This window comes from Nicotiana tomentosiformis, chromosome 8 (genome assembly GCF_000390325.3).
Source record: "Nicotiana tomentosiformis chromosome 8, ASM39032v3, whole genome shotgun sequence".
NCBI classification, from domain to species: domain Eukaryota; kingdom Viridiplantae; phylum Streptophyta; class Magnoliopsida; order Solanales; family Solanaceae; genus Nicotiana; species Nicotiana tomentosiformis.
This window is the reverse complement of record NC_090819.1, coordinates 112,984,723-113,010,102: the sequence shown is the minus strand read 5'-3', so window position 1 is coordinate 113,010,102 and position 25,380 is coordinate 112,984,723. Positions and strand designations below refer to the sequence as shown.

General features: G+C 39.2%; 4 protein-coding genes across 4 annotated transcripts; 1 reads left to right on the top strand and 3 right to left on the bottom strand.

Annotated features, from left to right (window-relative positions):
- Positions 1-648: 648 nt before the first annotated feature.
- Positions 649-1,095, bottom strand: LOC138898009 (uncharacterized). Its single transcript, XM_070184040.1, has one exon. It carries the CDS (start codon positions 1,093-1,095, stop codon positions 649-651), a length of 447 nt encoding a protein of 148 aa, XP_070040141.1.
- Positions 1,096-4,405: 3,310 nt separating this feature from the next.
- LOC138898008 (uncharacterized) lies at positions 4,406-5,218 on the bottom strand. The gene has a single exon (XM_070184039.1). The coding sequence runs from the start codon at positions 5,216-5,218 to the stop codon at positions 4,406-4,408; it is 813 nt and encodes a 270-aa protein (XP_070040140.1).
- Positions 5,219-6,990: 1,772 nt separating this feature from the next.
- Positions 6,991-7,632, bottom strand: LOC138898007 (uncharacterized). Its single transcript, XM_070184038.1, has one exon. The coding sequence runs from the start codon at positions 7,630-7,632 to the stop codon at positions 6,991-6,993; it is 642 nt and encodes a 213-aa protein (XP_070040139.1).
- A 15,983-nt stretch (positions 7,633-23,615) lies between these two features.
- Positions 23,616-24,128, top strand: LOC138898006 (uncharacterized). Its single transcript, XM_070184037.1, has one exon. The coding sequence runs from the start codon at positions 23,616-23,618 to the stop codon at positions 24,126-24,128; it is 513 nt and encodes a 170-aa protein (XP_070040138.1).
- The last annotated feature ends 1,252 nt before the right edge of the window (positions 24,129-25,380 follow it).

Sequence of the window (25,380 nt, the reverse complement as noted above, 5' to 3'; positions counted from 1 at the left end):
TGAGTTGATTCGAAGGAGGTCGAATGTGAGTTAATTCGAGCGAGGTCGAATGTGAGTTGATTCGAACGAGGTCGAATGTGAGTTAATTTGAATGAGGTCGAATGTGAGTTGATTCGAGCGAGGTCGAATGTGAGTTGATTCGAATGAGGTCGAATGTGAGTTAATTCAAGCGAGGTCGAAGCGAGGTCGAATGTAAGTTGATTCGAACGAGGTCGAATGTGAATTAATTCGAACAAGGTCGAATGTGAGTTAATTCGAGCGAGGTCGAATGTGGCTTACTTAATGTGGCCGGGGCCCAGGTAGATATTGAGGTGATGTTGTTCTGGAAAAAACATGGGCGAACTTCATACATTTGTGTTTTGCTCATATACTTGGAGAAATTTACATGTTTTACGAGTTGGCATTCCAATCCCAGTCTATCTAGTCCCTTCATTGGGTGACCTGGAGACGTGTTGAGAGTTTGGGCACTTAACTAATCGTCCGGTGTCTCTTTCCGTTCGTATTTCAACTTGGAAGTGTCCCCCTTGTCGCCTCGTTAAAAACATCCTCGAGAAAACCCAATTGTGACAAAACTCAAGTGAGGAAAAAAGAGTGCGACTTGGAGGACGTTTTTTCTTAAAAGTTGAAGTACTTCAGGTGGGCGACGTTCTAGTTGTTTGGCAGCAGTTTTCCTTCCGTTGTTTCTAGTTGAAGTGACCCTTTATTTGCTGTTGCCATGATTTTGTATGGGCCGTCCCAATTCGTCGCTAGTTTGACTTCCCGTGGGTCTTTACTTGCTTGTGCTTTAGCCTTGAACACGTAGTCCCCAACTTTGAGTGGTCCGATCTTGACCTTTTTGTTATAATAGCGTTCTTCCTGCTGTTTTTGGGCGACCATCCTTATATAGGCCATATCTCTCCGTTCTTCGGATTCTTCGAGCGCTTGCCTTCTGCTTTCATCGTTCCTCAGCCCGCTTTCATGGGAATATCGCAAGCTGGGCTCTCTGACCGGTATTACCGCATCAGTCCCATAGACTAAAGAGTTGGTGTCTCTCCTGTGCTCATCTTTGGCATTGTGCAATAGGCCCAAAGCACTTCTGGTAATAGCTCCGGCCATAATCCCTTGGCGTCCTCAAGCTTTTTCTTCATGATGTTCAGTATTGATTTATTGGAGGATTCCGCTTGCCTGTTGCCCACGAGGTGGTATGGTATAGAGAGTATTATTTTGATATGCCACTTCTCAAAACATTCGGCAACCTTTTTTCTAGTAAATTGGGGTCCGTTGTCGCAACTGATCTCTTTGGGGAGTCCAAAGTGGCACACAATGTTTTTCCATATGAAGGCGATCACTTCTTGTTCGCGTATTTGGGCGAATGCTCCTGCTACTACCCATTTAAAAAAATAGTCAGTTAAAACCAAAAAAAATTGTACGTTACCTCGCTCCGCAGGGAGGGAACCGACGATGTCCATTTCCCATTTGGCATTGTTCGCATTTTTTCACAAAGTCTGAGGCCTTCTTTTTCATGGTGGGCCAGTAGTAACCTGCCCGTATGAGATATCTGACCAGAGCTCGATTGCCTGAGTGAGCTCCGCAGTGGCCTTTGTGGATTCTGGCCCCTGATGCATTGGAAACACCATTGGTGTACAAAATACATAGATCTTGTGTTCGCGGAGAAGCGTGGGCGGCTTCTTTTTCGACTACGGACATTATTTTTGCTACGAAGTCGGTAAGGACTTGTGATTTTATCGTCGTTCGCGGTTGATATGTGATATCATGCTCGCTCAATTCTATGGCACACTTGGCTCACCTGCCCGATAGCTCAGGCTTATACAAAATACTTCGCAAGAAAGTTGTGACTACAGAGATAGGGTGGCACTAAAAGTAGGGTCTAAGTTTTCGTGAAGCTACGACCAAAGCAAGGGCCAATCTTTCGAGGTGGGGATACCTCGTCTCGGCGTTGATTAAGGTTCTGCTAATGTAATACATGGGGGTTGCATACCTTTATCTTTTCGGACCAGGACTGCACTCACTGCTATTTCAGATACGGTGACGTAGATGAGATATCAGGATTATCGTCGTTCGCAGTTGATATGTGATATCATGCTCGCTCAATTCTATGGCACACTTGGCTCACCTGCCCGATAGCTCAGGCTTATACAAAATACTTCGCAAGAAATTTGTGACTACAAAGATGGGGTGGCACTGAAAGTAGGGTCTAAGCTTTCGTGAAGCTACGACCAAGGCAAGGGCCAATCTTTCGAGGTGGGGATACCTCGTCTTGGCATTGATTAAGGTTATGCTAATGTAATACATGGGGGTTGCATACCTTTATCTTCTCGGACCAGGACTGCACTCACTGCTATTTCAGATACGGTGATGTAGACGAGAAGGCGTTCCCCTGGTTCCGCTTTGGAAAGTAACAACGGTGACGACATATAAGCCTTTAATTCCTTCAGGTCTTGAATGTACTTAGAAGTCCATTGGAGGTCGTTGTATTTCTTGAGTATGTCGAAAAGCTTATGGCATATGTCATATGATCATGATATGAATCTCGACAGGGTGGCAATGCGGCCGGTCAGCCTCTGAACCTATTTTTTGTTGGTTAAGTGCTCTGATATTCCTTCTATGGCTTTGATTTGGTCGGGGTTGACCTCAATACCCCTTTGCGATACTAGGAAGCCCAAAAATTTTCCTGAGATCATGCCGAATGCACATTTTTCAGGATTCAGCTTCATTCTGTATTGCCTGAGTATATCGAAGGCTTCTTTCAGGTGGTTGATGTGAACTTCTTTCTTTTTGGACTTGACCAACATGTCATCTATGTAGACTTCCATAGTCTTGCCGAGTTGGTCTTTGAACATTTTGGTTACCAACCTTTGGTATGTTGCCCCTCCCCCCCCCTCCCATTTTTCAGTCCGAAGGGCATCACCCTGTAGCAGTACGTTCCTTGGTGGTTGATGAATGTGGTCTTTTCCTTGTTCTCTTCTTCTATAAGGATTTGATTGTAGCCCGAGTAGGCATCCAAGAAGCTCAGCAGTTCATGCTCGGTCGTTACGTCAATGAGCTGGTTAATGTGAGGTAGCGGGAATGAATCTTTCGGACATGCTTTGTTTAATTTCGTAAAGTCTACGTACATCTGCCACTTTCTGTTCTTCTTTTCCACCATGACCACATTGGCGACCCATTGAGGGTATTTTGATTCCGTGATGGATCCGTTTTCTAACAATTTTTTGACCTCCTTGCGGACTGCATACGTTTATTGCGGAATTGAACTTTCTCCTAACCTACCTTACCGGGGGCTAGAATGGGTCGACATTCCACTTGTGTGTGACGGCCTCCTTCGGGATACCTGTCATGTCTGCATAGGAAAAAGCAAACAAGTCCGTGTTAGCAGTTAAGAATTGACGGAATTTACCTGGTTCTTGAAGCGTGCGGCCGACGTAGGCTTTCTTGATGTGGCTGTTTTTATCAAGTTGGACGGGTCGAGGTCTTCTACGGTTGATCCCATGGCGTCTATTATTTCGGGATCTCTGATGACGTCCGCTTTTTCATCACAACTCGACGACGACCCTATTAATTTCTATGCATCCTCTGCTTTGCCCTTCATTTGTTGGGTATATATACAATCCAGGGCAATGCGATAGCATTCTTGAGATGTGCGTTGTTCTCCTCGTATGCTGAATACTCCCCATGGGGTTGGAAATTTGATAATTTGGTGCAAGCTGGAGGGGATAGCCCTCATGGCGTGTATCCAAGGTCGACCTATTATGGCGTTGTACGTCGTTTCATGGTCCATGATGTGGAATGTGGTTTCTAGAGTGACGCCACCGGCCAGTACGGGGAGTGTGATTTCCCCGGATGTTCGTTCAATTGCATTGTTAAAACCTATTAGCGTGATGCAGCACGACACTATCTTATCCTTGAGTTTCATTTGTGCAAGTACTCGAGGGTGTACAATGCACGCGCCGCTCCCATAGTCTACCATAATGTGTCTTACAATTGTATCTAATATTCATAAAGTGATAACAAGGGCATCATAGTGAGGGAAAATCAAACCGTGGGTATCTGACTTATCTAAGATGATACTTTCTTCGAGTTCGTTGTACCGTTCATGAGTGATTGACCATTTGAGCTTGTGGGTTGTGGCAAACTTTATGTTGTTGATCTAAACGTCGTTGCCGCCCCCGATGGTCATTTGAATGGTGCGAGTCAGTGAGGGTGGTTTCGGCGGTCCCTGGTGTTGTTCACGTGCTCGAGCAAAGTTGTTCCTCCCTCGGTCTCTCAACAATTCATTGAGATGTCCTTGATGAAGCATGTTCACGACCTCCTGTCTTAGGGAGGTGCAGTCCTCGATTTTGTGACCTCGCTCTTGGTGGAACTCGCATAAGGCGCTTGATTGTTTAGTGCTTGGATCTAACCTCATCTTTTATGGCCACTTTACTTTTGGTCTGAGCTTCTCCAATGCGTAGACTATTTCTGAGGGTGACACATAAAAATTGTGAGTGGATAGTAATGGGGGCATACCTCTCTCGTTCCGGTGAGTCCCTGTCCTTGGCCTAGATAGGCCCTCTTCGTGGCGGGAGGGGGGCATGGTGGCACTTCTGACATATGACTGATGCCTTTCTCTGTTGGATCGTGGAGCTGCAAGATCTCTCCTGGCATCATTTCTTCGATCCTTCCTGGGTTCAACTTGTACCGAGGTCAATCGATGGATTGGCCCATTTAGGTCATCTTCGCCAGCACAGACCTCGGCACAGGAGGCGTTGTGTATTTCATCCCAAGTGGTTGGATGATATTTCATAAGCTGACTTAATAGTTTTCTGGTCTCCCTTGATCCATTCCTGTTCATCCCGTTCGGGAAAGTTGCTACAACCATTCCTTCTAATACATTCTGTAAGGTCATCCTTACTCTTTTGAATCGAGTGAGGAAGTCCCTCAATCCCTCTCCGGGTGATTGTTTGATGGAAAATATATCGTTCACTCTTGCCTCCGCCTTTTTAGCCCTAGCATGGGCCATTACGAATTTGTCGACCATCTCTTCGAATGTTTCAATGGAGCGCGCGGGCAGCTGTGAATACCGAGTTAATGCTTCTCCGGTAAGGGTCTCGCCGAACTTTTTCAACAAGATGGAGGAGACTTGTTCTTTGGCGAGATCATTTCCCTTTATCGCGGTGACATAGTGAGTTACATGATCTTCGGGGTCGGTCGTACCGTCATATATTTTCAGATAAGGCGGCATCTTTAAGGTCTTGGGTATGGCATGTGGGGAGGCTTCATCACTATAGGGTTGCTCAACGAACCGACCAGTGTCTCTTTTTGGAAAGGATTTTGGGGCACCCGGTATTTTGTCGACTCATTCTTAGTGTTCTCTCATTTGATCCCAAAGCATTTTGTTTTCATTTTCCATTTCTTCCATTTTTCTCAGAATGGTCGTGAGGGTGTCGTTACCTGCATTATTAATATTATGAGTAATACCTGTTGCTGGGGGGAGGCTCGTGCTGCTTGACCGTTGCTGGTGTAATGCATGTCCTTGCATTTTCTCTAATTGCCTCCTGAGTGAGCTTGTCGAGGATGCCGGTCAGTGTATTTGTCAGCCAAGCCTCGAGTAGCTTCTTCACCGCTGGTGGTGCCTCTTCCGTTGTGGATGTGGAAGCTCATTTACCACGGGATGTTGTGATATTTCCGTGAGGGAGGGGTGACCCGGTTCGCTTGGGAGAGGTGTTAGGAGATACGTTTTCACCTTTTGTTTTGGAGACCTCATTGATGGTATTTAAGAGGTTAGTAGTGAGATCAGCCACTGGCTTCATTCTTTATTCTCTATTACCTGCCATGTAAGATCCGTGTGTACAAGGAAGTACATGCTCTTTTTATTTTTTTGTGAATTATGCCAGTTATAGATCTAGAAGAAACTAAAAACTTAACTAGATAACCCCCACAGACGGCGCTAAATTATTTGACCAAAAAATGCAGACTTTTGATTAAATTAATTAATTTTGTATAATGAAGGGCTAAACCTAGTTAACGATAATAACTTTATATCTATAATCGATTAACACAAATAACGCAAGAGCAGTGTTGAGAGAATATTAAATGTGATGTACATTCAATATTTCAAGATCATTAATGATGGGGAACATCAAGAAATAAATAACGATAAATGGAATTAAAGTAAATAAGGAGAATGATTCACCCAATATTGAATGAGGTTGATGATTCTTCTTTCTAACAATGATGAATGATAGACAGATACTAGAATGTTGGGACCCTTCTCGGATCTAATGGAAAAAGTGTGGAATAATAGACAATCGATTCTCTTTAGAAAGATAGTGATTGTCTTTTATCTAAAGAGAACGTCACCTTTTCCAAGAATGTTCTTATTAGAGAATATTACATATCTCCTTCCCCTATCTCTTTTTCTATTTATATGGGACATTCCCTAGTCAACCCTAAAAGTACAGACACCGAGAATATTCAATGCCGAATATTTAATAGAATATTCTCCTAAAAGTTCAATAGAATATTCTCCTGAATATTCTATTACAAAAACTAGTTGTTAGCACTGCCCTTGATACGCGACCTCGGTCGTTATTGACTACTCGGCTACGAGCTCCGTTATCTACTAATCGACCTCGACCATATCGCTTTCCACGATACCGCTTCATGCTAAATCTCCCTAAGGCAGATTTTGACCCATACACTTATGGTGGGATCTAACTAGCTAGACAATACACTAAATAAAATATTTTAGTTTATGTTTTTTTTTTTGGTAACTAAGAATTTTATTAATCACCAATGTGTAACTTTACAAAGCCACAATTTAGCTACAACACAACTAACTGTCCAAAAGAAAACTAACAAGTCTAACTACCAAAACTTCTAGCAGAGGAGGATTGCTCTTACTGTTGTATATCAGACTATCTTCCTACACTTTCTGCCTACTTCTCTGTTAGTGTATCACTGGGGACTTAATTCCAACTATCATGCCTAATTCCTCAAATACCAACGGAAAACTCAGAAAATACAAAGTTGGAGAAGTTTTCTTATGTCTTTCGAGGCTCTAATATTGCAGATATAGGCAATTTCTCTTGCTAACCTTTCTCCTTCTTTGGATTCCTTTTCCAATATCCTCTGGTTCCTTTCCAACCAAATAGCATGAACAGTTTTTGCATATACGAGTTTGAACATCTTAGCTTCTTGTGACCTACCTTTGCCATTCTGGATTGCCCACTTTAGATGTTGATCACAACTTTTAGCCGTGTATCTCTGTCTTTGAAGCCAAATCATTACTCTGCACCATATGTTCCTTGCAAAATCACATTCACATAAGAGGTGGCTTCTAGATTCAACTCGTTCTTGACAGAAAGCACACCCTGCATCAACTAGTATACCCCATTTAGATAGTCTTTCACCAGTGAGAAGTCTATCTTGTAAGTGGAGCCACATTGTGAATGTGGCTTTAGGTCTTGCTTCATTTTTGAACATAAGACACTTCCAGTTCACCCTAGTGGGATTATCAATAAGCTGCAAATAGATTCTTCTTATCACACTTTGCCCTTTTCTAGTGATATTCATGTCATCCTTTATTATACTCCTTGCTTCAATGATTTTTCTTAACATCCAACTTGCTTGTTGTGGCACCTTAAAGTTGGCCATCTGTTGTCCTTTTATGTAGTAAGCATGCACCCATTTTATCCAAAGCTTATCTACTTTATTAGCCAAGTCCCAAAAGTTTTTTACGAGTGCTGCTTTGTTTCACATTTTTAAATTGATGAGATTGAATCCTCATGTACATTTAGGGGTACAAACCCTCTCCCAAGCAACCAAAGCCCTTTTAGTGATATTGTTAGTACCTGACCAAATATAACTTATGCAGTAGGCTTCAATAGATTTAATCACTTTCGCCGGCAGTAGGAACATTTGAGCCCAATAGGATTGTATGCCAAATAGCACTGTATGTACTAGCTGAACATTTCCTGTATATGACAACTTCTTAGCAGTCCAAGATGAAATCTTTGCCACCATTTTGTCGATTACTGGTTGCCACTGAATTAGAAAAAGCTTTTTTTGTAGAGAGAGGGATTCCCAGGTACTTAAAAGGAAGTTCGCCAGACACATAACCAAGGTTTTGTAGTATTAGATCTCTAGAGGTTTGAGAGACACCTCCAAAATAAACTAAACTTTTGTCTAAGTTGGCTTGTAATCCAGAAGAATTAGAGAAGTCCATGAAGGATTTATGAATTTTAAAGACCGATGATACTTCCCCTTTGGCAAACTGGAGCAAGTCATCTGCAAAGCATAGATGAGTAACTCCTAGTTTAGCACATCTGGGATGGTATCTAAAAGCTCTATCTTCTTTTAACCTGTTGAGATTTCTGCTTAAGTACTCCATAACTATGGAAAAATAAGAAGGGTGACATTGGGTCACCTTGTCTTAAGCCTCTTACAGCATCAAAGGGATCAGCAGGTTCACCATTAATCAAGACAGAATAGTTTACTATTCTAACACATTCTAGCACCTAGAGAATGAATCTTCTAAAAAATTTTAGCTCCTCCATTACTTGCTCCAGGAATATCCATTCTACTGAATCGTAGGCTTTTTTCAAGTATATTTTTATCATACACCTAGGAGATATGTTCTTCCTAGTGTAAGCTATGATGAGTTCATGTGCCATTAGGATGTTATCCGCTACTTTCCTTCCAGGGATGAACCCAGATCGGGCATCACAGACAATGTCCCCTATGATCTGCTGAATCCTTGCTGCCAGAATCTTTGCAATTATCTTGTAAAGCACACTACAATATGCAATAGGTCAAAAATCTTTCACTGAATTTGGACATGCTATCTTAGGGATAAGGGTAATGATTGTGCAATTTATGCCCCTGTATAGTCTCTCCGTAGCAAAGAAGTTCTTGACTGCCTCACAAATATCTATCCTGACTATATTCCATGTCTTTTTGAAGAAATATGCATATACCCATCTACACCAGGGGATTTATTATCACCTATGGAATATAAGCACTCATAAATACCCTTGTGAGTAACCTCTTTACAAAGAAATATATGTTGAGTATGAGATAGCACAGCACCAGTCTTCATGACCTGCTTGTTGATAGTAGGTAGCGTCTGTGCTGTGGTGCCCATTAATCCTTTATAAAAATTAATAGTCTCTTCTTTTATCTCAGTAGTATCTGTTAGTTTGTTGCCCGCAATGGAGTTGAGTTCCACAATCTATTTTTTTTTTGCTTCTTTCCTTCATGACAGCCGAGAAATACTTTGTATTAGAATCCCCAAGTTGTATCTATTTATCTCTGGGCTTCTGTTTCATGACAATCTCTTCAATTAAAGACCACTTCTCAAGCTTCAGTATAGTGTTTGTTTTCCACCTCCAATAGGTCATCTGAATACTGCTTTGTCAGCTTCTCTTGAATCATCCTAAGTTCCTTTCTGGTATTCTCTATTTGTTGAGAGATCCCTTTGAATTCCTCAGCATTGATTTTCTTGAGCACAGGTCTAAGTTTTTTCAGCTTTAGCCAGATATTTTTCAATGGATCCTCAGCTAGCTTGTGGCTCCAGACTTTTGCAACAATAGCTCCAAACTCACTGTGATTAGCCCAAACATTGAAGAATCTAAATGGGATTTTGCCATTCCACTGAGACATCTTAATGGTAAACAACATGGGGGAATGATCAGATACATAAGACATGTCATAGTCAGTGTAGATTTTCCCTTATTTCATCATCCAGATATCATTTCCAAACGCTCTATCTATTATGCTATAGATTCTATCCACCCCTTGCTGCTTATTGGACCATGGGTAGCATTCCCCCTTCCAAGGTAGCTCATTAAGAAATAAGCTATGGATGCAATCAAAGAAGTCTTTCACTTCAGCACTGGTTATGAGATTACCAAACAACCTATCCTGGGGGTATAAAGGTGCATTAAAATCACCACATACCATCCAAGGAGTAGTTATCTTCTGAGGCATTTCGGTCAATTGATCCCACAAGACCCTTCGTTGCTCCATAGTATTATATCCATATATTATGGTCAAGTTACAGTCAATACTATCAATTTTTCCCTTTACCATACAATGAATCAGTTGATCCTCTATTCTGATAATGTCAATATCATATATAGAAGCATCCCATAAGATCCAAATTCTATCATTTGCTGCCTTCTGATAATTACCCTGCATCATCCAGCCCGGGGCAATGTTCCTACTAATTAGTCTAGCTTTTGGTTCTTTGACTAATATATGCAATTAGCTTCGGTCGAACAGTGAATTTTATATTTTACCCCAAACTAAATCAATGCGTCATGTGAAAGAGTGATAGGTTAACATGGTATTAAAAGTTAATGGTCCGCGAAAATGTTAGTATATGCCTTTTGTTATAACCTCTCTCTAGGTTTGCACAAACTTGATGCATTTTTTACAATTGAAGTGTCTTCCAATAATTGTTTCAATATCAGAAATAACATTGTTCACAGCTATTTGCATGAAAGAATCTTTTAAATCATGATCTTAGGATTTTTTTATTCTGACTATGTAAAAAAATCTACATTATCGATGTAAGTTAACCGGTTATAACAAGTAACTCACCATTTTGTTATGCTACTAATTAACAAATACTTACTTATTTATCACAGATCTCGAATTGGTTTTTGATTGAACCGATCTAGTAAATATTTTACAAGATCATCACATAAATCATGAAACTTGTGGTTTTAGTAAAGCTAATGCGGAGCATGATCGGCAAACAATTGCCGTACCAACGTCTAGATAATGTTCTTAGATCTGTTCCGTTAGCTATTTTGTCGTCCAAACTCCAAATCCTTTCATGTGCGTCGAAATTTAAGCGTTAACAGGCTGGCGAATGCTAATTTGGGCCTCTTTAAACGTTATGCGAGAAGTCTCTTGAGGTTTCTTACGCTGGATAGAATTCACAAATAGCAGCTTTTCACGTTGTTCAAAAATAGCCATTACCATGAAGTTACAAAACCATAGGTGAAATTTTAGAACATCCTATTGAAACTCCATAACAATAAATATTTTTTTAATTATAAATCTAAAAACTGACTAGCCCATGCTGTTACTGTTGCATATACTATATTGATTCGACCAGTTTGTATTTGGTTTGAAAACGAACAAACGAGTTATTTTAATTACGATGGAAGGTCTTAAATCAACAAGAGAAACACCCGGTTTGGCTATATGTATCCCACATATAATTTGTGTATCCTATATTTATTAAATGTGTTTGACATGTGTACAGTGGTGGAGGCATGTGGTGTAAAGTGGTGTCGCCCGACACCGCATCATCGAAATGTTTTATTAAATATGTATTTGTGAACAATATAAAATTCAAATATTAATACATATCCAAGGAATGACACCACTTAATATAAAAAGTAGCTTTGGCTCGCTGGTTCAGCGCTTCAAATTTATTAAAGAGGAATGGTATTGAGTCCTATGGGTTACTTTTATTTTTATAAATTTGGTCTTTCTTCTAGAAAAATATTGCACCGAATAAGGGTTGAACCTTCGACCCCTTGTCCAAAATGGCAAAATTAAGCCACTTGAGCTGGCACATAATTATTAACAACAATTTACAATCATTCTAAAATTGCGCTATTTAAATGACCTTTAAACCTTAAATTGAAAAACTAGAGCAGTTATAGTAGTGTACTTGAACTATGTATCTTTATATATGATTGTCATTATAGTAATTTATTCATTTATTAACTTCTTTAAATACCGATACCATTTATGAAAAATCATGCATATGCTCTTGCCTATATGTATCTCTTATATATCTGTTTATACATGTGCGTTAGATACATGTGTTACATAGAAAATTTTAAACTCGATTTCACCTATGAGTTTTAATTTCAAACTTGTCTAAATCACCTATAGTCCTCCAAATTTTGTATATTACCTCATCTCTATGTTTTCGACGAATTCTAACTATACCAATCGAGGAAAAACTTTTTTTTTTTGCTATAGGTTTTTTTTGAATATTGTATATCATTGATAACTTTTTCATACTATTTTTGGTAGCATAATTTAGTGACTAATTGTTAGTTAATAGTGTCTATTTTTGACTTAGTTCTCTCCTACATAACCATTACGGCCCGTTAGCATGCAATTTTTGACTGCTCCAACGTATAGTTTAGAGAAAATGATCTAAATGGTCTTGAATGTGTAGGGGTTAGATTATTTTAGTGCGTACTATATATCACTTAGTAGAAATGGTTCTTAATTTATATGAAAAGTGATCATTTTTGATCCTAAACTCTAAAACTAACAATACAAGTCAAAAGTTTGTTAAACTTAAGGTATTATACTTGTTTTTACTTTTATATGTACTAATTTTCAATAAGGATAAATTTTATAAACTTAGATGTTAAGAAAACAAATTGCCTTGAGAATTTAGTATGTAGATATTAATACTATATCTCAATATTTATATATCTATTTAAATTCAAACGTCTTAATCTTTTAGATATACACTCACATATATACATACGTCTTAATCTTAAGAGAATAAATCGGATGTAAATAAATTTTTGAAGAGCATTTTAAATACTTAATAAACATTGTACAGTATTAGAAAAGGACAATTTAATCACATCATAAATTTTCTATATTAAATTTAAATTGGTCAAAGTAATTGTTATAAAAAATTTAAATAAAGTAGGTAAGCATAATATCTTAAATTATAAGCAAAATTAGTATTATCAAACTAAATGGGATAAAAACAAAAAATGAAATATTGCCGAGAGAAGTTATTAAAGGAGTAACCTCACATATGAGGTGCACGTGACTACTAATTAGGTGTAGTGTTTTTAGTCTATTAATTATTAGTAGTCGTACTTGGGGCAAGTATGGTTTGTATATATATAGACATTTGTACAGATATTTTCAATTAGTGGAAAACAGTTTGTTCGATACCCAACTGATGCCTCTTCTCTAGAATATTATGTATACTCTCTCTCCCTCTCAAGCTCGTATCCTTCATTTTGACATGATATCAGAGCCGATAGCCATTCATATGGTCTCGAGCTTCGGTTGATTTTGATCTGATTTCGATCCTTTTCGTTTTAGGTTGAAGTTTTTTTTATCATCAATGGCGGTGACAGAGAGTTCTTCAACGGCGATGGCGGATAACGAGTTGCCGGAGAAATTGAGCCACAATCATCCTCTATTCTTGCAGTCGACGGATAATTCTGGCTCGATACTGATTTCTCTGCAGCTGAGTAGATCAGAGAATTTCTTCGTTTGGAGAAAGGCAATGTGAATTGCAATCCTAGGGCATAACAATCTAGGGTTCACGAAGGCACATGTAGAAAGGAGAATTTTGGTTTGAATCTGGTAGACCTGTGGGAGAGATGCAATGCGATTGTCCTTTCGTGGATCATGAACTGTGTTTCATCGACTTTGCTGAGCAGAATAGTGTATTATTCTAAAGCATGCACCATTTGGAAAGTGACGAGTGCAAAATTAGTATATAAAACTTAGGATCGCTAATCAAAGATAGTATATTATTAAATCGTCTTCACAGAGATTGGTTTAAATAATGTTCTAATAAACCTTCATCTTAACACTATCCAGAAAGATAAACCTTTAATTTATGTTATTATCAACTAATAATAAAAACTAAGATTATCGATTGTGAGAAAACAATGAAAATCTACTGACTAAGTAGCAACGATTGAATATCAAGGTGGGAAGTAAGGGTTGTGATAAGATATGTGATCAACTATTATTGCGGGTAACTCCGTGCTAGGTTCACTCTTAACTTCTATTGACTCTTTCGATTTCAAGAGATGATTAGGCTATCTCAAGGATTCAAATTCTTATTCTGATTGAATGAGAGTTCCATTAACCAACCTAATGACAGGTTCTATGAATATATGCAAAAATACAACGAATGAATGATCTTTCGAAGAACGTCTTTCGACTATTCTTCTAAACTGGGTTAGTTAATAACTCTTTAAGCTCTTCGATTACCTATGAGAGGCATAAAATCAACCCAAATAATATGACACAATGTGAATTGCAGAAACACTCCTCTTTCGATTAAAGTAAAACCACAATTGGCCTTGAAATTCAATTAATAACTCATTCAATGAATTCGAGCAATTAACAGAGAGTAAAAGCCCAAAAAAATAGTCAAATCACAATATTCGTCAGTAACCTTAAGAAAGATTACTTCATAGTGGAAAAGTTATTCATCACAAGAGTATTAGAAGAACAAAAAGACATTACAATTCACAAAAACAAATGAACTTCCGTATTGAATGAATTGGATGAAGTAATTAGATTCTCCGTTGTTTCCTTGCCTTCTTCTCTCCAAAGGCTGCTCCAAAATCTCTGATACATTGTTTTGAGACGAGCTAGGCTTCATATAGTCAAAAAGAGTTGCCTCCGAATTTACCAAAATAGGCTTGGGTAAAGTTCCCGGAATGGATGTGCGTGGCCGCCCATGTCTGGCAGAGTACTATGTCACTTGCACGATCGCGCATCTGAATTTCGCTCCTGCTCAACTCCTTTTTCTCCCATTAAGTGCACTACTCGTCTGTTGACCCCCGAGCATGATCCTGACTTAGTTCCTTGGAATTTTACTTAGATTTCAAAGCTCCAAATAGCTAGAATTATCTCCACAACATCTGCATAACTTGAAATCGTTCCTGCAAGGCATAAAACACGTAATCAGTGCAAAATACTACCAATTATAGCTCAACACAAGTAAAGTGCAGTGAATTAAAGTGCAAATAGGCAATTAAAACACGAGATTATAGCCTACCATCAACATCCCACATTTAAGTCGTTGCTCGTCCTCGAGCAATTAAACTACATTTCACATAGAACACGACCTTTTTTTAACAACTCTCATAACCCATCACATCAAGAATCTTTAAAACATATTAAGTACAATATCGTAAGAACTTAACCCCATTGTGGTATTTACACAAATACTTAACATGCACAGCTGTTCCTAACTACCCACAAAGCAAACTTTAGCCCTAGCTGGACTAAGGATTCACCAATTTCACTTCTAGCAACTATATGGTCAGTCTCCATAGTGAAACTCAACCTCCACCCCACAAGAAAAGGAGAAAAAAATAAAGAAACAAAAACAAATTGCTACAAACTAACAAGAAAAAATGGAAATAACATCTCACATACCTGAGGGGTCTCTGGGAAAGATTGCTCTTGAGGAAGGGGGAAGAGTAGGGGAGTGGGTTTGTGTTCTTCGTAGAGAGGATATGAGAAAGGGGAGGGGAGGGGGGTTAGGGTTTTGTGTAGGAGGAAAGGAAGGGAAAAGGGAAACTTTAGATGCGGCGGGGGAGGGGGAGGGGGTTGAAAGACAAACAAAATTAAAAGAAAGAATTACTTACCTGTGCGTGGTCGGGTCATTCCGTGCGCCGCCGCACATATATGGCAGTGTACTGGTGCATGTGCACGGTCATGTGCGCTTCAACCCTTCAGGTGCGCGGCCGTGCACATACCTGCATCGTCTGACATCATCTTTTGCGCGACCATATGCGTGAGGTACCCCACCAGGTGGGCGGTCGCGAATGGGTACACTCACAAGGAGCCTTTTAGACACCTCAGTTTTGACCGTCTGCAACATGTACCTTCTTACACCTACCAAGTCATAATATACACTAATTTCTATCTACTCTACGCTATAAACAAAAGTGAAAAATTTAGCTAGTAGAAGAGTTAGAGATAGTTCTGAGTTATAGTTGTCAGCTTGACTCAACCGGGCATCCTCAACTGATTTTGATGCTCGAGTATTGCTGAGTGATCACGTCCAAAGCACACCTCAAATGTGATATGTAACAGTCGTATGCAATAATAGAAACCCAACTAAGAGTCGGGGTCGAATCCATAGGGAGATAAGATAGGAGTTAGGGGTATATATTTGAATTTTCGAAATTGTATTACCTAGATTGCACTTCCACAACAAAGATTTATTTTCTTTTTCTCGTATTACTCTAATGATTGCAAAATAAAGAATGAAGACTAGAGATACTTATTTTAAGGTTTTTCCAAATGGATAAAAGGCCTAGGGATGTGACCATGACCTATGTGTTTGCCTAATGGGATAAAGACTTTAATGTTTGTTTTGTCGATTGAGGTGTATTATAGCTCTCAACTCTCAATTGCCCACTCACTACCTCTCGGTCAGAGAGTGGTTTTGCCCAATTTTGGCTTTCTCAAGACCAAATGGGTATCACCCAAAATAGTTGATAAGAGCTCTAGTCGGGTTATTACTATCTCTAGGTTGAACCCTTTAATTGGGTTAATCTATCTCTCAATTGACCCAATTTCTTGTTAGCCTAGTTATTCCTAGACTAGGTCCCTCTTTCTCAAGTAGAGACTAAGTCAAATAGGCATGAATTAATGTTTGCAACCATTAATTCTACAATTAAAGCATGTACTAAGCTAAATAATCAACACCCACTTATAAACAAGCACTAAATTAGATACACATAAGGTTTACACACTAGGGTTGGGCCACAACCCTAATAAACGTCTAGCTACTCATAATGGGGTTTGAAGAAAATAAGGAAGAAAAACTAATTAAACTCATAATGGAAGTTTAAAATGATTGAATCTATTGTAAATACACCAAAGCAAAGTAAAACTTCCTAATATAATAAAGAAAAATGGCTACATCAACTTCAAAGGCTCAAACTTAACCTAATTTTGTGAAACTCATCTATTTATACAAGGCTGAAAATATCAGACAAAAATGCCCCTCGAGAGGTTTCGCGGCCGATAATTCCACATGCGGTCCGCAAATTTCTTCATCTGGCAGGAACTGGAGTTCTGCGACCGCACATTTCTGAACTGCGGCCATAAGGCATTCTTCTGCGGCCGCACATTTCTAGACTATGGCCGCAAGGCAACACTTCTGTGGTCCGTACAATTAGGACTGCGGCCGCAAAGCACTTTTCCGTAATTCACAGAATTTCCTGGACTTGATCTTTTTGCATACTCTCTGATCTTCGACTCTTAGCCCAGCTTTGTAGTCATATAATTCATGTGCGGTTCGCACTTTGGCAAATGTCTGCTAGATTTTTTCCTCTTTGTTTGCGGCCGCAGAAGGAATTCTACGGCCCGCAATTTCTTCTGCGGACCACACATTTGTTCTTATGCTCCCTTAATTGCCTTGTGCTTTGGATTAATCCTTTGTGAGTCAGATTTTATCTCGGGAGACCAACTTCTAGCATTCCTACAATTTTGCATAATTTTATTAGTTTTGAGAACACAATTCAATGCTTTTAGACTAAAACTAAAGCTAAAAGGCACTAATAAGCAGTCAAAATCCCCACTTATCAACTCCCCCAAACTTAAGTCTTCTTGGCCTGAAGAAAATAAATTAGTTCCCACCTCCAAAAGTTAAGGGTCATTTCAGTGCGTCAAAGGTGAGCCATCCACACATTATTTGGGACCGACAATTATCCACACTACTCATGTATTATCAACAAAGCGACAAGTTAAACATTCATGCATATATAGTTATAGTGTGACAAGGAAATCCTACAAGGAAATAGAAAACTCAAACATGCCAAGGAAATCCTACAATAACTTCTCAAGCCAAGAAACTTAAGATTTTGCCTTAAAATACATTCGGGGCAAGTTCTAGACCTTTTGCACGAGGTACTTAGACTAGAAACAAAGCATCTTACCCCTCACGCAACTAGATTGTTAAAGAGGATAGAGTCGAAGGCCCACAACGACCACATTCAAGATTGAAAATCACTATGGTTCAATTAAACCACTCGATGGTTGCCAAAGTTAACACAAGAGTCACAAAGTCACTAACTAGAGATATTCTTTCAAAAATCTTGTTTCTAACCATAAGCACGTAGTTAAGTGTGTTGGTACCAATTGAAGCATGTTTGACTCTTCGAGCATGACTTAATTAGGTATTTTTATTCATTACTACTACTATTATTACCTAAACACTTTGGCCGTCATTCTTGCTCCACCATGGTGACCACCATATGGTAAAGAATGACAAGCTACAAGAATTTCACCTTTCTCTTCTTCCGGTACACATATTCTAATCACCCCTTCCATAACAAATCCCGAAAAGGTATGGTTCATCCCAATAATAATCTTGACAATCTGGTTTGAGATTCTTCCTTTAGTTTGAAGAGAACTCATCCGGGATGATTCCACACACAAGGAAATTTGCTAGATCCGCGAACCATGGAACCTCTTTCATTGAAATAACCAAGAGTTGCTCATCGAGGAATGAGTCATTGATTTCAAGGCCATCATGCGGCCTCCCCTCCTCCTCCAAACGAGATAAGTGGCCCGCCACTTGATTTTTACTCCCTTTTCTATCTTGGATGTCAATATAAAACTCTTGCAACAAAAGCACCGATCTCATCAACTGAGCTTTGGAATCTTTCTTGCTCATAAGATAACAAAGCACTGCATGATCCGTGTGGATAATAACTTTTGCACCCATCAAGTACGGGCGGAACTTCTCAATTGCAAACACAATGGCAACGAGTTGTTTCTCCATAACAGTATAGTTGACTTAGGGACCATTCATGGTATTACTAGCATAGTAGACCGGATGAAAAATATTTTTGATACGTTGCCCCAAAACAACCCCAACCGCTATGTCACTTGCATTGCATATGAGTTCAAAAGGGACACTCTAATTTGGAGCGGTGATGATGGGAGTAGTTGTCAATTTGAACTTTAATAATTCAAAGGATCTCATACAATCATCATTGAAGTTAAACTTAGCATCTTTCTCAAGAAGCTTGAACAACGGGTTCACCGCCTTAGAGAAATCTTTGATGAAACACCGGTAAAACCCCGTGTGGCCTAAGAAACTCTGCACACCCTTCACCGATGTTGGAGGTGGAAGTTTAGAAATCACCTCAATCTTTGCCTTGTCAACTTCAATTCCATTCTTTGATATTTTGTGGCCAAGGACAATGTCTTCCTCGACAATGAAATGACACTTCTCCTAATTGAGCACAAAATTTATTTTTTCATATCTTGCCAAAACTTTATCTAAATTTGTAAGACAATCATAAAAAGAATCTCCAACCATCGAAAAGTCATCCATGAAATCTTAAAAGTAGTCCTCTATCATGTCCGTGAAGATAGCCATCATACACCTTTGAAAAGTTATCCGTGCATTGCACAACCCAAATGGCATCCGCTTTAAGGCAAAAGTACCATAGGGACATGTAAAAGTTGTTTTCTCTTGATCCTCCGGAGCAATAAGGATTTGGTTCTAGCCAAAATACCCATCAAGAAAGCAATAGAAAGCACGGTCGTCCAATCTATCAAGCATTTGATCTAATAAAGAAAGTGGGAAATGATCATTACTTGTGACTTTGTTGAGCTTGCGATAGTCCATACACACTCTCCAATCGGTCACCGTTCTTATTATTGGTGACCACCATCATGTCCCCCTTCTTCTAGACACATTGAACCGGAGAAGTCCACAAACTATCAGAAATGGGGTAGACAACCCCAGCATCCAGCCACTTGATAATCTCTTTTTTGACAACTTCTTGCATAGCCACATTGAGTCTCTTTTGATGTTCAATAGATAGTTTGGCGCCTTCCTCCATGTTGATCGTATGCATGCAAAATGCGGGGCTTATCCACCAATATCCACCCAATAGCCTTCTTCCTCTTTTGTAGCACCGCCAATGTAGAATCTACCTGCCCGTTAGTCAAACAAGAGGAAAGAATAACTGGTAAAGTAGAATAAGGGCCAGATAATTCATACCAAAGATGTGGAGGCAATGGCTTCAACTCCAAGGTAGGAGGATCTTCAATGGAGGGCTTTGTAGGAGGAGTTGTCCTATTTTCAAGATCTAAAGATAGTTTTTGAGGTGCATAATTATATGACCCCATTCCTTGCAAAGAGTTCACATATTCCATGAAGCCATCCATCTCATCATCATCAAATTTGAGCAAGACGACCTCCAACATATCACCAACATTGATTGTGGCACTTGTATCATCAACAATAACATCGGTCACCAAGTTCAAAAAAAGCACACCTCGTTGTTATTTGGTTGCCGCATGGACTTACACACATGGAATAACAGTTTTTCATCACCCACCCAGAAGGTGAGTTCTCCGGCTTTAACATTACAAAGAGCCTTCCCCGTTGCAAGGAAAGGTCATCGAAGAATAATCGGCACGTGATAATCAACTTCACATCTAGAATGACAAAATTCGTCGGAAGAATGAATTTATCAACAAGAACCAAGACAACCTTAATCACTCCAAAAGGTCTCTTCATAGTACGATCGGCCATTTGCAGTCTCATAGAGGTGGGTCTTAGTTGCCCAATTCCCAAGGTCTTGAAAACCGAATAGGGCATCAAATTGATACTTGCCCCAAGATCACGAAGAGCTTTAGAAAACTCGGCACTTCCAATTGTACAGACATCGTGAAAGCACCTGGATCCTCCAACTTAGAAGCCATTGAGTGCACAATTGATGAGTGACTTTAATAGTTTCAAAATTCATTAATCACTTCTTTGTCATGAAATCCTTCATAAACTTTGCATAACCGGGCATTTGTTCCAAAGCTTCAATTAATGGAACATTGATTGAGAGACTTTTCGTCATTGGAATGAACTTTTTTATTTGATTCTCGCCATTTTGTTTGGAAATTCTTTGAGGGTATGGAGGTAGAGACTTAGGCAATGGTGCTTTAGCCTGTTGCACTACCGACTCCAGTATGTAAATAATGTGATCCCTAGACGTGTTCACCTCCTCTTGAGTATCTTCCACACTATAAACAATATCAATCCGAACTTCATTATTTGATTGCACCACATTGTTCGGGACTTCTTCTTCTTGTACCACTTATTTCTCATCCACAAGTTGCTTTTGACTTGAGGTGGGTGCATTCCCACCTCTTCCACTTCTTTTAGTAACGGCCATGGCATGCCCCGTGTTGTTTCTACCCTTTAGGTTTACCACCATGTCACTTGGTAGTGCCCCCTTAGGACGAGAATTTATAGCTTGAGAGATTTGTCCCATTTGAACTTCTAAGTTACGATCGATGTGTTGTGTGAGGCAAGTTGGTCATACGAATCAGCATTATTTTTTATCATTTGCTTGAACATGTTCTTAATACTCCCTATCTCATTGTTTGAAGAACTTGGCCCATGGGAAGGATAAGGAGGCGGTTTGCTCGGTTGTTGATACATTAGGGGCCTTTGAACCCGATTGCCTTGATTATTATTCCATCCGCCTTGATTGTTACCCCCCCTCCCCCCTAATTTCCTTGATTATTGCCACTTCAATTTCCTTGATTGTTGTTGCTATGCCAATTCCCTTGATTGTTTCCACCACTCCAATTTTCTTGGTTGTTAGAATTCCAATTGCCTTGATTGTTTTGAGGTCACCATTGTTGTTGGTTTGGGCCTTGGAAGTTGTTTCGTTGCCCTTGAAAGTTGTTCACATATTGCACCTCCTCTTCTTATTCATTGTAAGAATCATTTTGATCAAAACCACTATCCTTTTGCACATAATTCTCCACTCGATGTTGCACTTGTGGACCCTTGGTACTTCTTTTGTTCACCATCATGTTCACTCCCTCCATGGCATTTACTTGCTTAGGAGTTTGCACTTGTTGAAGTTAAGCCTTTGCTAATTGATTCATAGTGGTAGTCAATTCGGCAATAGCTTGCCCATGGTCATGCAACTCTTTGTGAAGGTGAATCACGTTAGGATCACCTTGTAGAGCATTAGCCTGGGATTGTCATGCTGATGATGTCTCCACCATTTCATCTAAAATCTCACACGCATCCACATAAGACGTATTCATGAAGTTCCCACCATCAAGTTGATTCACTACACATTGGTTGGTTGTGTTGATCCCATGATAGAAAGTTTTTTGAATCATATTCTCCATCATATCGTTGTTGGGACATTCCTTAACCATTGTTCTATAGCATTCCCATATCTCATGTAGTGGTTCATTTAGCTCTTTCTTGAATGCCAAAATCTCATCCCGGAGTGTATCCATGTGCTCCGGAGAGAAGAACTTAGAGATAAATGTTTCCGCAAACTCATCCCAAGTGTAAATGGAATGGTTCGGCAAACGTTCCTACCAATATAAAGTTTTCCCCCATAGAGAGAAGGGAAAAAGCCTTAGCCTCAATGCATCCTCGGAGACATATGTTTGTGTGCTCCCCCAACAAGTGTCCACAAACCCCTTCAAGTGTTTGTATGCATTTTGACTCAGAGCACCGGTGAAGAAACCTCGTTGCTCTAGCAAAGTGAGCATCACATTGGTGATTTGAAAGTTGCCCACCCTAATACGGGGAGGGACTATTGCACTAGAATGTCCTTCATTGGTAACACCCGGTGTGGAGCCGCTGGTGGTGGATGTGGGGGTAGAATGGGGAAATTGTGATGAGGCACTCGGCTTCTTCTATTGGCTTGAGGTTCAAGAGGAACCTCGTCAATTTTCTCAACATCGACGTCCATGTCCCCCAAAGCAATATTTCCGAGCTCATTATTTGCCATGGTTGTACCTACGATTTATCAAACAAGTTAGTAACACGAAAGGAAAAAAATATATTCCAAAAACACACCCAAATATATAGCTAACACTATTTTTAACTCCCCGGCAACTACACCAAAAATTGATCACGTCTAAAGCACACCTCAAAAGAGATATGTAACGGTCGTATGCAATAATAGAAACCCATCTAAAAATCGGGGTCAAATCCACAGGGAGCTAAGATGGGAGTTAGGGATATATAATTTCAATTTGCGCAATTGGATTATCTAGATTGCATTTCCACAACAAAGATTTGTTTTCTTTTTCTAATATTACTCTAATGATTGCAAAATAAAGAAAGAAGACTAGAGATACTTGTTTTTAAAGTTTTTCCAAATGGATAAAAGGCTTAGGGCTGTGACCATGACCTAGGTGTTTACCTAATGGGATAAAAATTTTAATGTTTGTTTTGTCGATTGGGGTGTATTATAGCTCTCAACTCTCAATTACCCACTCACTACCTCTCGATCAGAGAGTGGTTTTGCCCAATTTGGCTTTCTCAAGACCAAATGGGTATCACCCAAAACAGTTAATAAGAACTCAAGTCGGGTTATTAATATCTTTAGGTTGAACCCTTTAATTGGGTTAATCAATCTCTCAATTTACCCAATTCCTTATTAGCCTAGTTATTCCTAGGCTGTGTCCCTCTTTCTCAAATAGAGACTAAATCAAATAGGCATAAATTAATATTTGCAATCATTAATTCTATAATTAAAGCATGTACTAAGCTAAATAATCAACACCCACTTATAAACAAGCACTAAATTAGAAGGGAGAGAGGATATATACAAGAAAGGAGAATAATAAGAAAGTGAGGAGAAGCTGAAAATTGAAGTTGATAAGAAGAAGAAAGGCAAGAAGGGAGCTGAGAAAAAGAAGGAGGAGGACACTTCGAGAAAGGAGGATCGGAATGAGAGCGAGTACATGCCTCCTCTATCTTTTCCCCAAAAGTTGTTAGAGAAAAGCTGGACAAGCATTTTGAGAGATTTCTAGATATACTGAGACAGGTTAATGTAAATTTTTCATTCACAGAAGTTCTCTCACAAATGCCAGCTTATGCCAAATTCTTGAAGGAGATCTTTACAAAGAAGAGGAAGATAGAAGGGACCTCAATGGTAAAGCTCACAGAGCATTGCAGCGCGATCTTGCAAAACAATCTCCCACAAAAGTGTAAAGATCCAAAGAGTTTTACTATACCTTGCTCGTTAGGCACTCTTAATTTTGATAAGTCTTTATGTGATTCTGGTGCCTCAATCAATTTAATGCCTTTGTATATTTACAGAAAGCTGGAGAATAAGATTGGAGAGATAAGGTCTGCACCAATATCTTTGCAGCTGGCAGACCAAACAACTATCATACTCAATGGGATAGTGGAAGATGCCTTAGTTCGGGTAGATAAGTTTGTATTTCCTGTAGATTTCATAGTGGTGAATATGGAGGAGAACAAAGAGGTCCCCCTTATTTTAAAAAGACCATTCTTAGCGATGGGCAGAGCAATATTAGACATACATGATAGGAAATTCATGCTTAGAGTGGGTGAGAAGACGGTGACTTTCTAGATGAATGTAGAGACGAGGGTAAAAAAGAAGACGCTAGCAGCAAGTGTTGAGTGGAAGGTGAAGAGCTCAAAAGAGAAGGTTGTAGTTAGTGAACAAGATAAGCGTGGGGTGTACCCCAAAAAGGCTGAGAAGAAGATTTTTGCGTGGATGTGTGCAGTATTTCGGGCGAGAAGAATGGAGCCCAACTTCGACTCAGACTCCGACTAGACATTCAGGGAAGTTTCCTTTACCTTATGCTTTTTAATTTTGTATCATAGGGACATGCTACAACTTAAAGTGTGGGGTGGGGGATATTTGTATGTTGTATGTATATTAGTTAGAAGAAAAAAAAATTCTAAAAACATTTTGAAGGGAAAAAAACTTTGAATTTTTCTCGACTATGTATATCATATGACAAATTTCTTGAGGGATTAAAGTCTAAAGAAAAAGACAAAAAGATTTTCTCTTGTTAGGAAGTGTATTAATTCCCCCTTGATTTTTATTTGTGTCGCGGTTCGTTTCCAAGGGTTTTGATTGAACTGGGTGTAGTTAGTTTTTTTTTGTTAGGAATAGGAAGGCTTGTGTTGAGAGCTGAATTGAAGGCAATATCTCTTAACTTTATTATACATTGAGAATAGTGAGTGCTTTAGTTGTGACACTTAGGCTCAGTTGTTGACTCTTGTAAAAGTACCTTAAAGTGTATGATCTTAATTTTGCTTAACTACTTTGATTAGAGTGTCTAGCTAGTCTAATCCATAGTGAGTTATGTGTCATGTGTGTGTGAGGTTTTGTATTATTCCGTGCATTGCATTTGAGGTCTAAAACTTGCCCCGTGTGTTTGCAAAGAGAAATAAAAGTTTTATTCAATCGTGGAAGTGATATAGGCGTTTCTTTGTTGAGCTAGTTACATGCTTCTACCCGCTTAATTGTTATATCTTAGTTAATCCCTTTGAGCCTATAATCTTATTTCTTTGGCAACCACATTACCAGCCTTACCCATTTGTTTGAATTGACCACCTATTTGAAATTATTATGACTTTGTAAAAGTTGAAGTGTGGGGTAGTGGTTTGGCTTTTGAGTGGAACTAATGAAATAAGGAGAAAGGTGCATTGTTTTGAAAAAGTAAGAGCCACTTGAATTGAAAAAGAAAGAAAAAAAAAATTGTATTGATGTAAACAATATTCATTGATAAGTGGTAACTCTTGATGTAATTGTGCTTAAAGAAGTTGGGAGTTAATGTATATTGATGTGAAGATGGAGTTATGGTTTGACA

Bases quoted from the DNA above. Each gene is read 5' to 3' on its own strand.
- LOC138898006 (XM_070184037.1), top strand. From the start codon at position 23,616: ATGCCAGCTTATGCCAAATTCTTGAAGGAGATCTTTACAAAGAAGAGG.
- LOC138898008 (XM_070184039.1), bottom strand. From the start codon at position 5,218: ATGCCGCCTTATCTGAAAATATATGACGGTACGACCGACCCCGAAGAT.
- LOC138898007 (XM_070184038.1), bottom strand. From the start codon at position 7,632: ATGGCCAACTTTAAGGTGCCACAACAAGCAAGTTGGATGTTAAGAAAA.
- LOC138898009 (XM_070184040.1), bottom strand. From the start codon at position 1,095: ATGGCCGGAGCTATTACCAGAAGTGCTTTGGGCCTATTGCACAATGCC.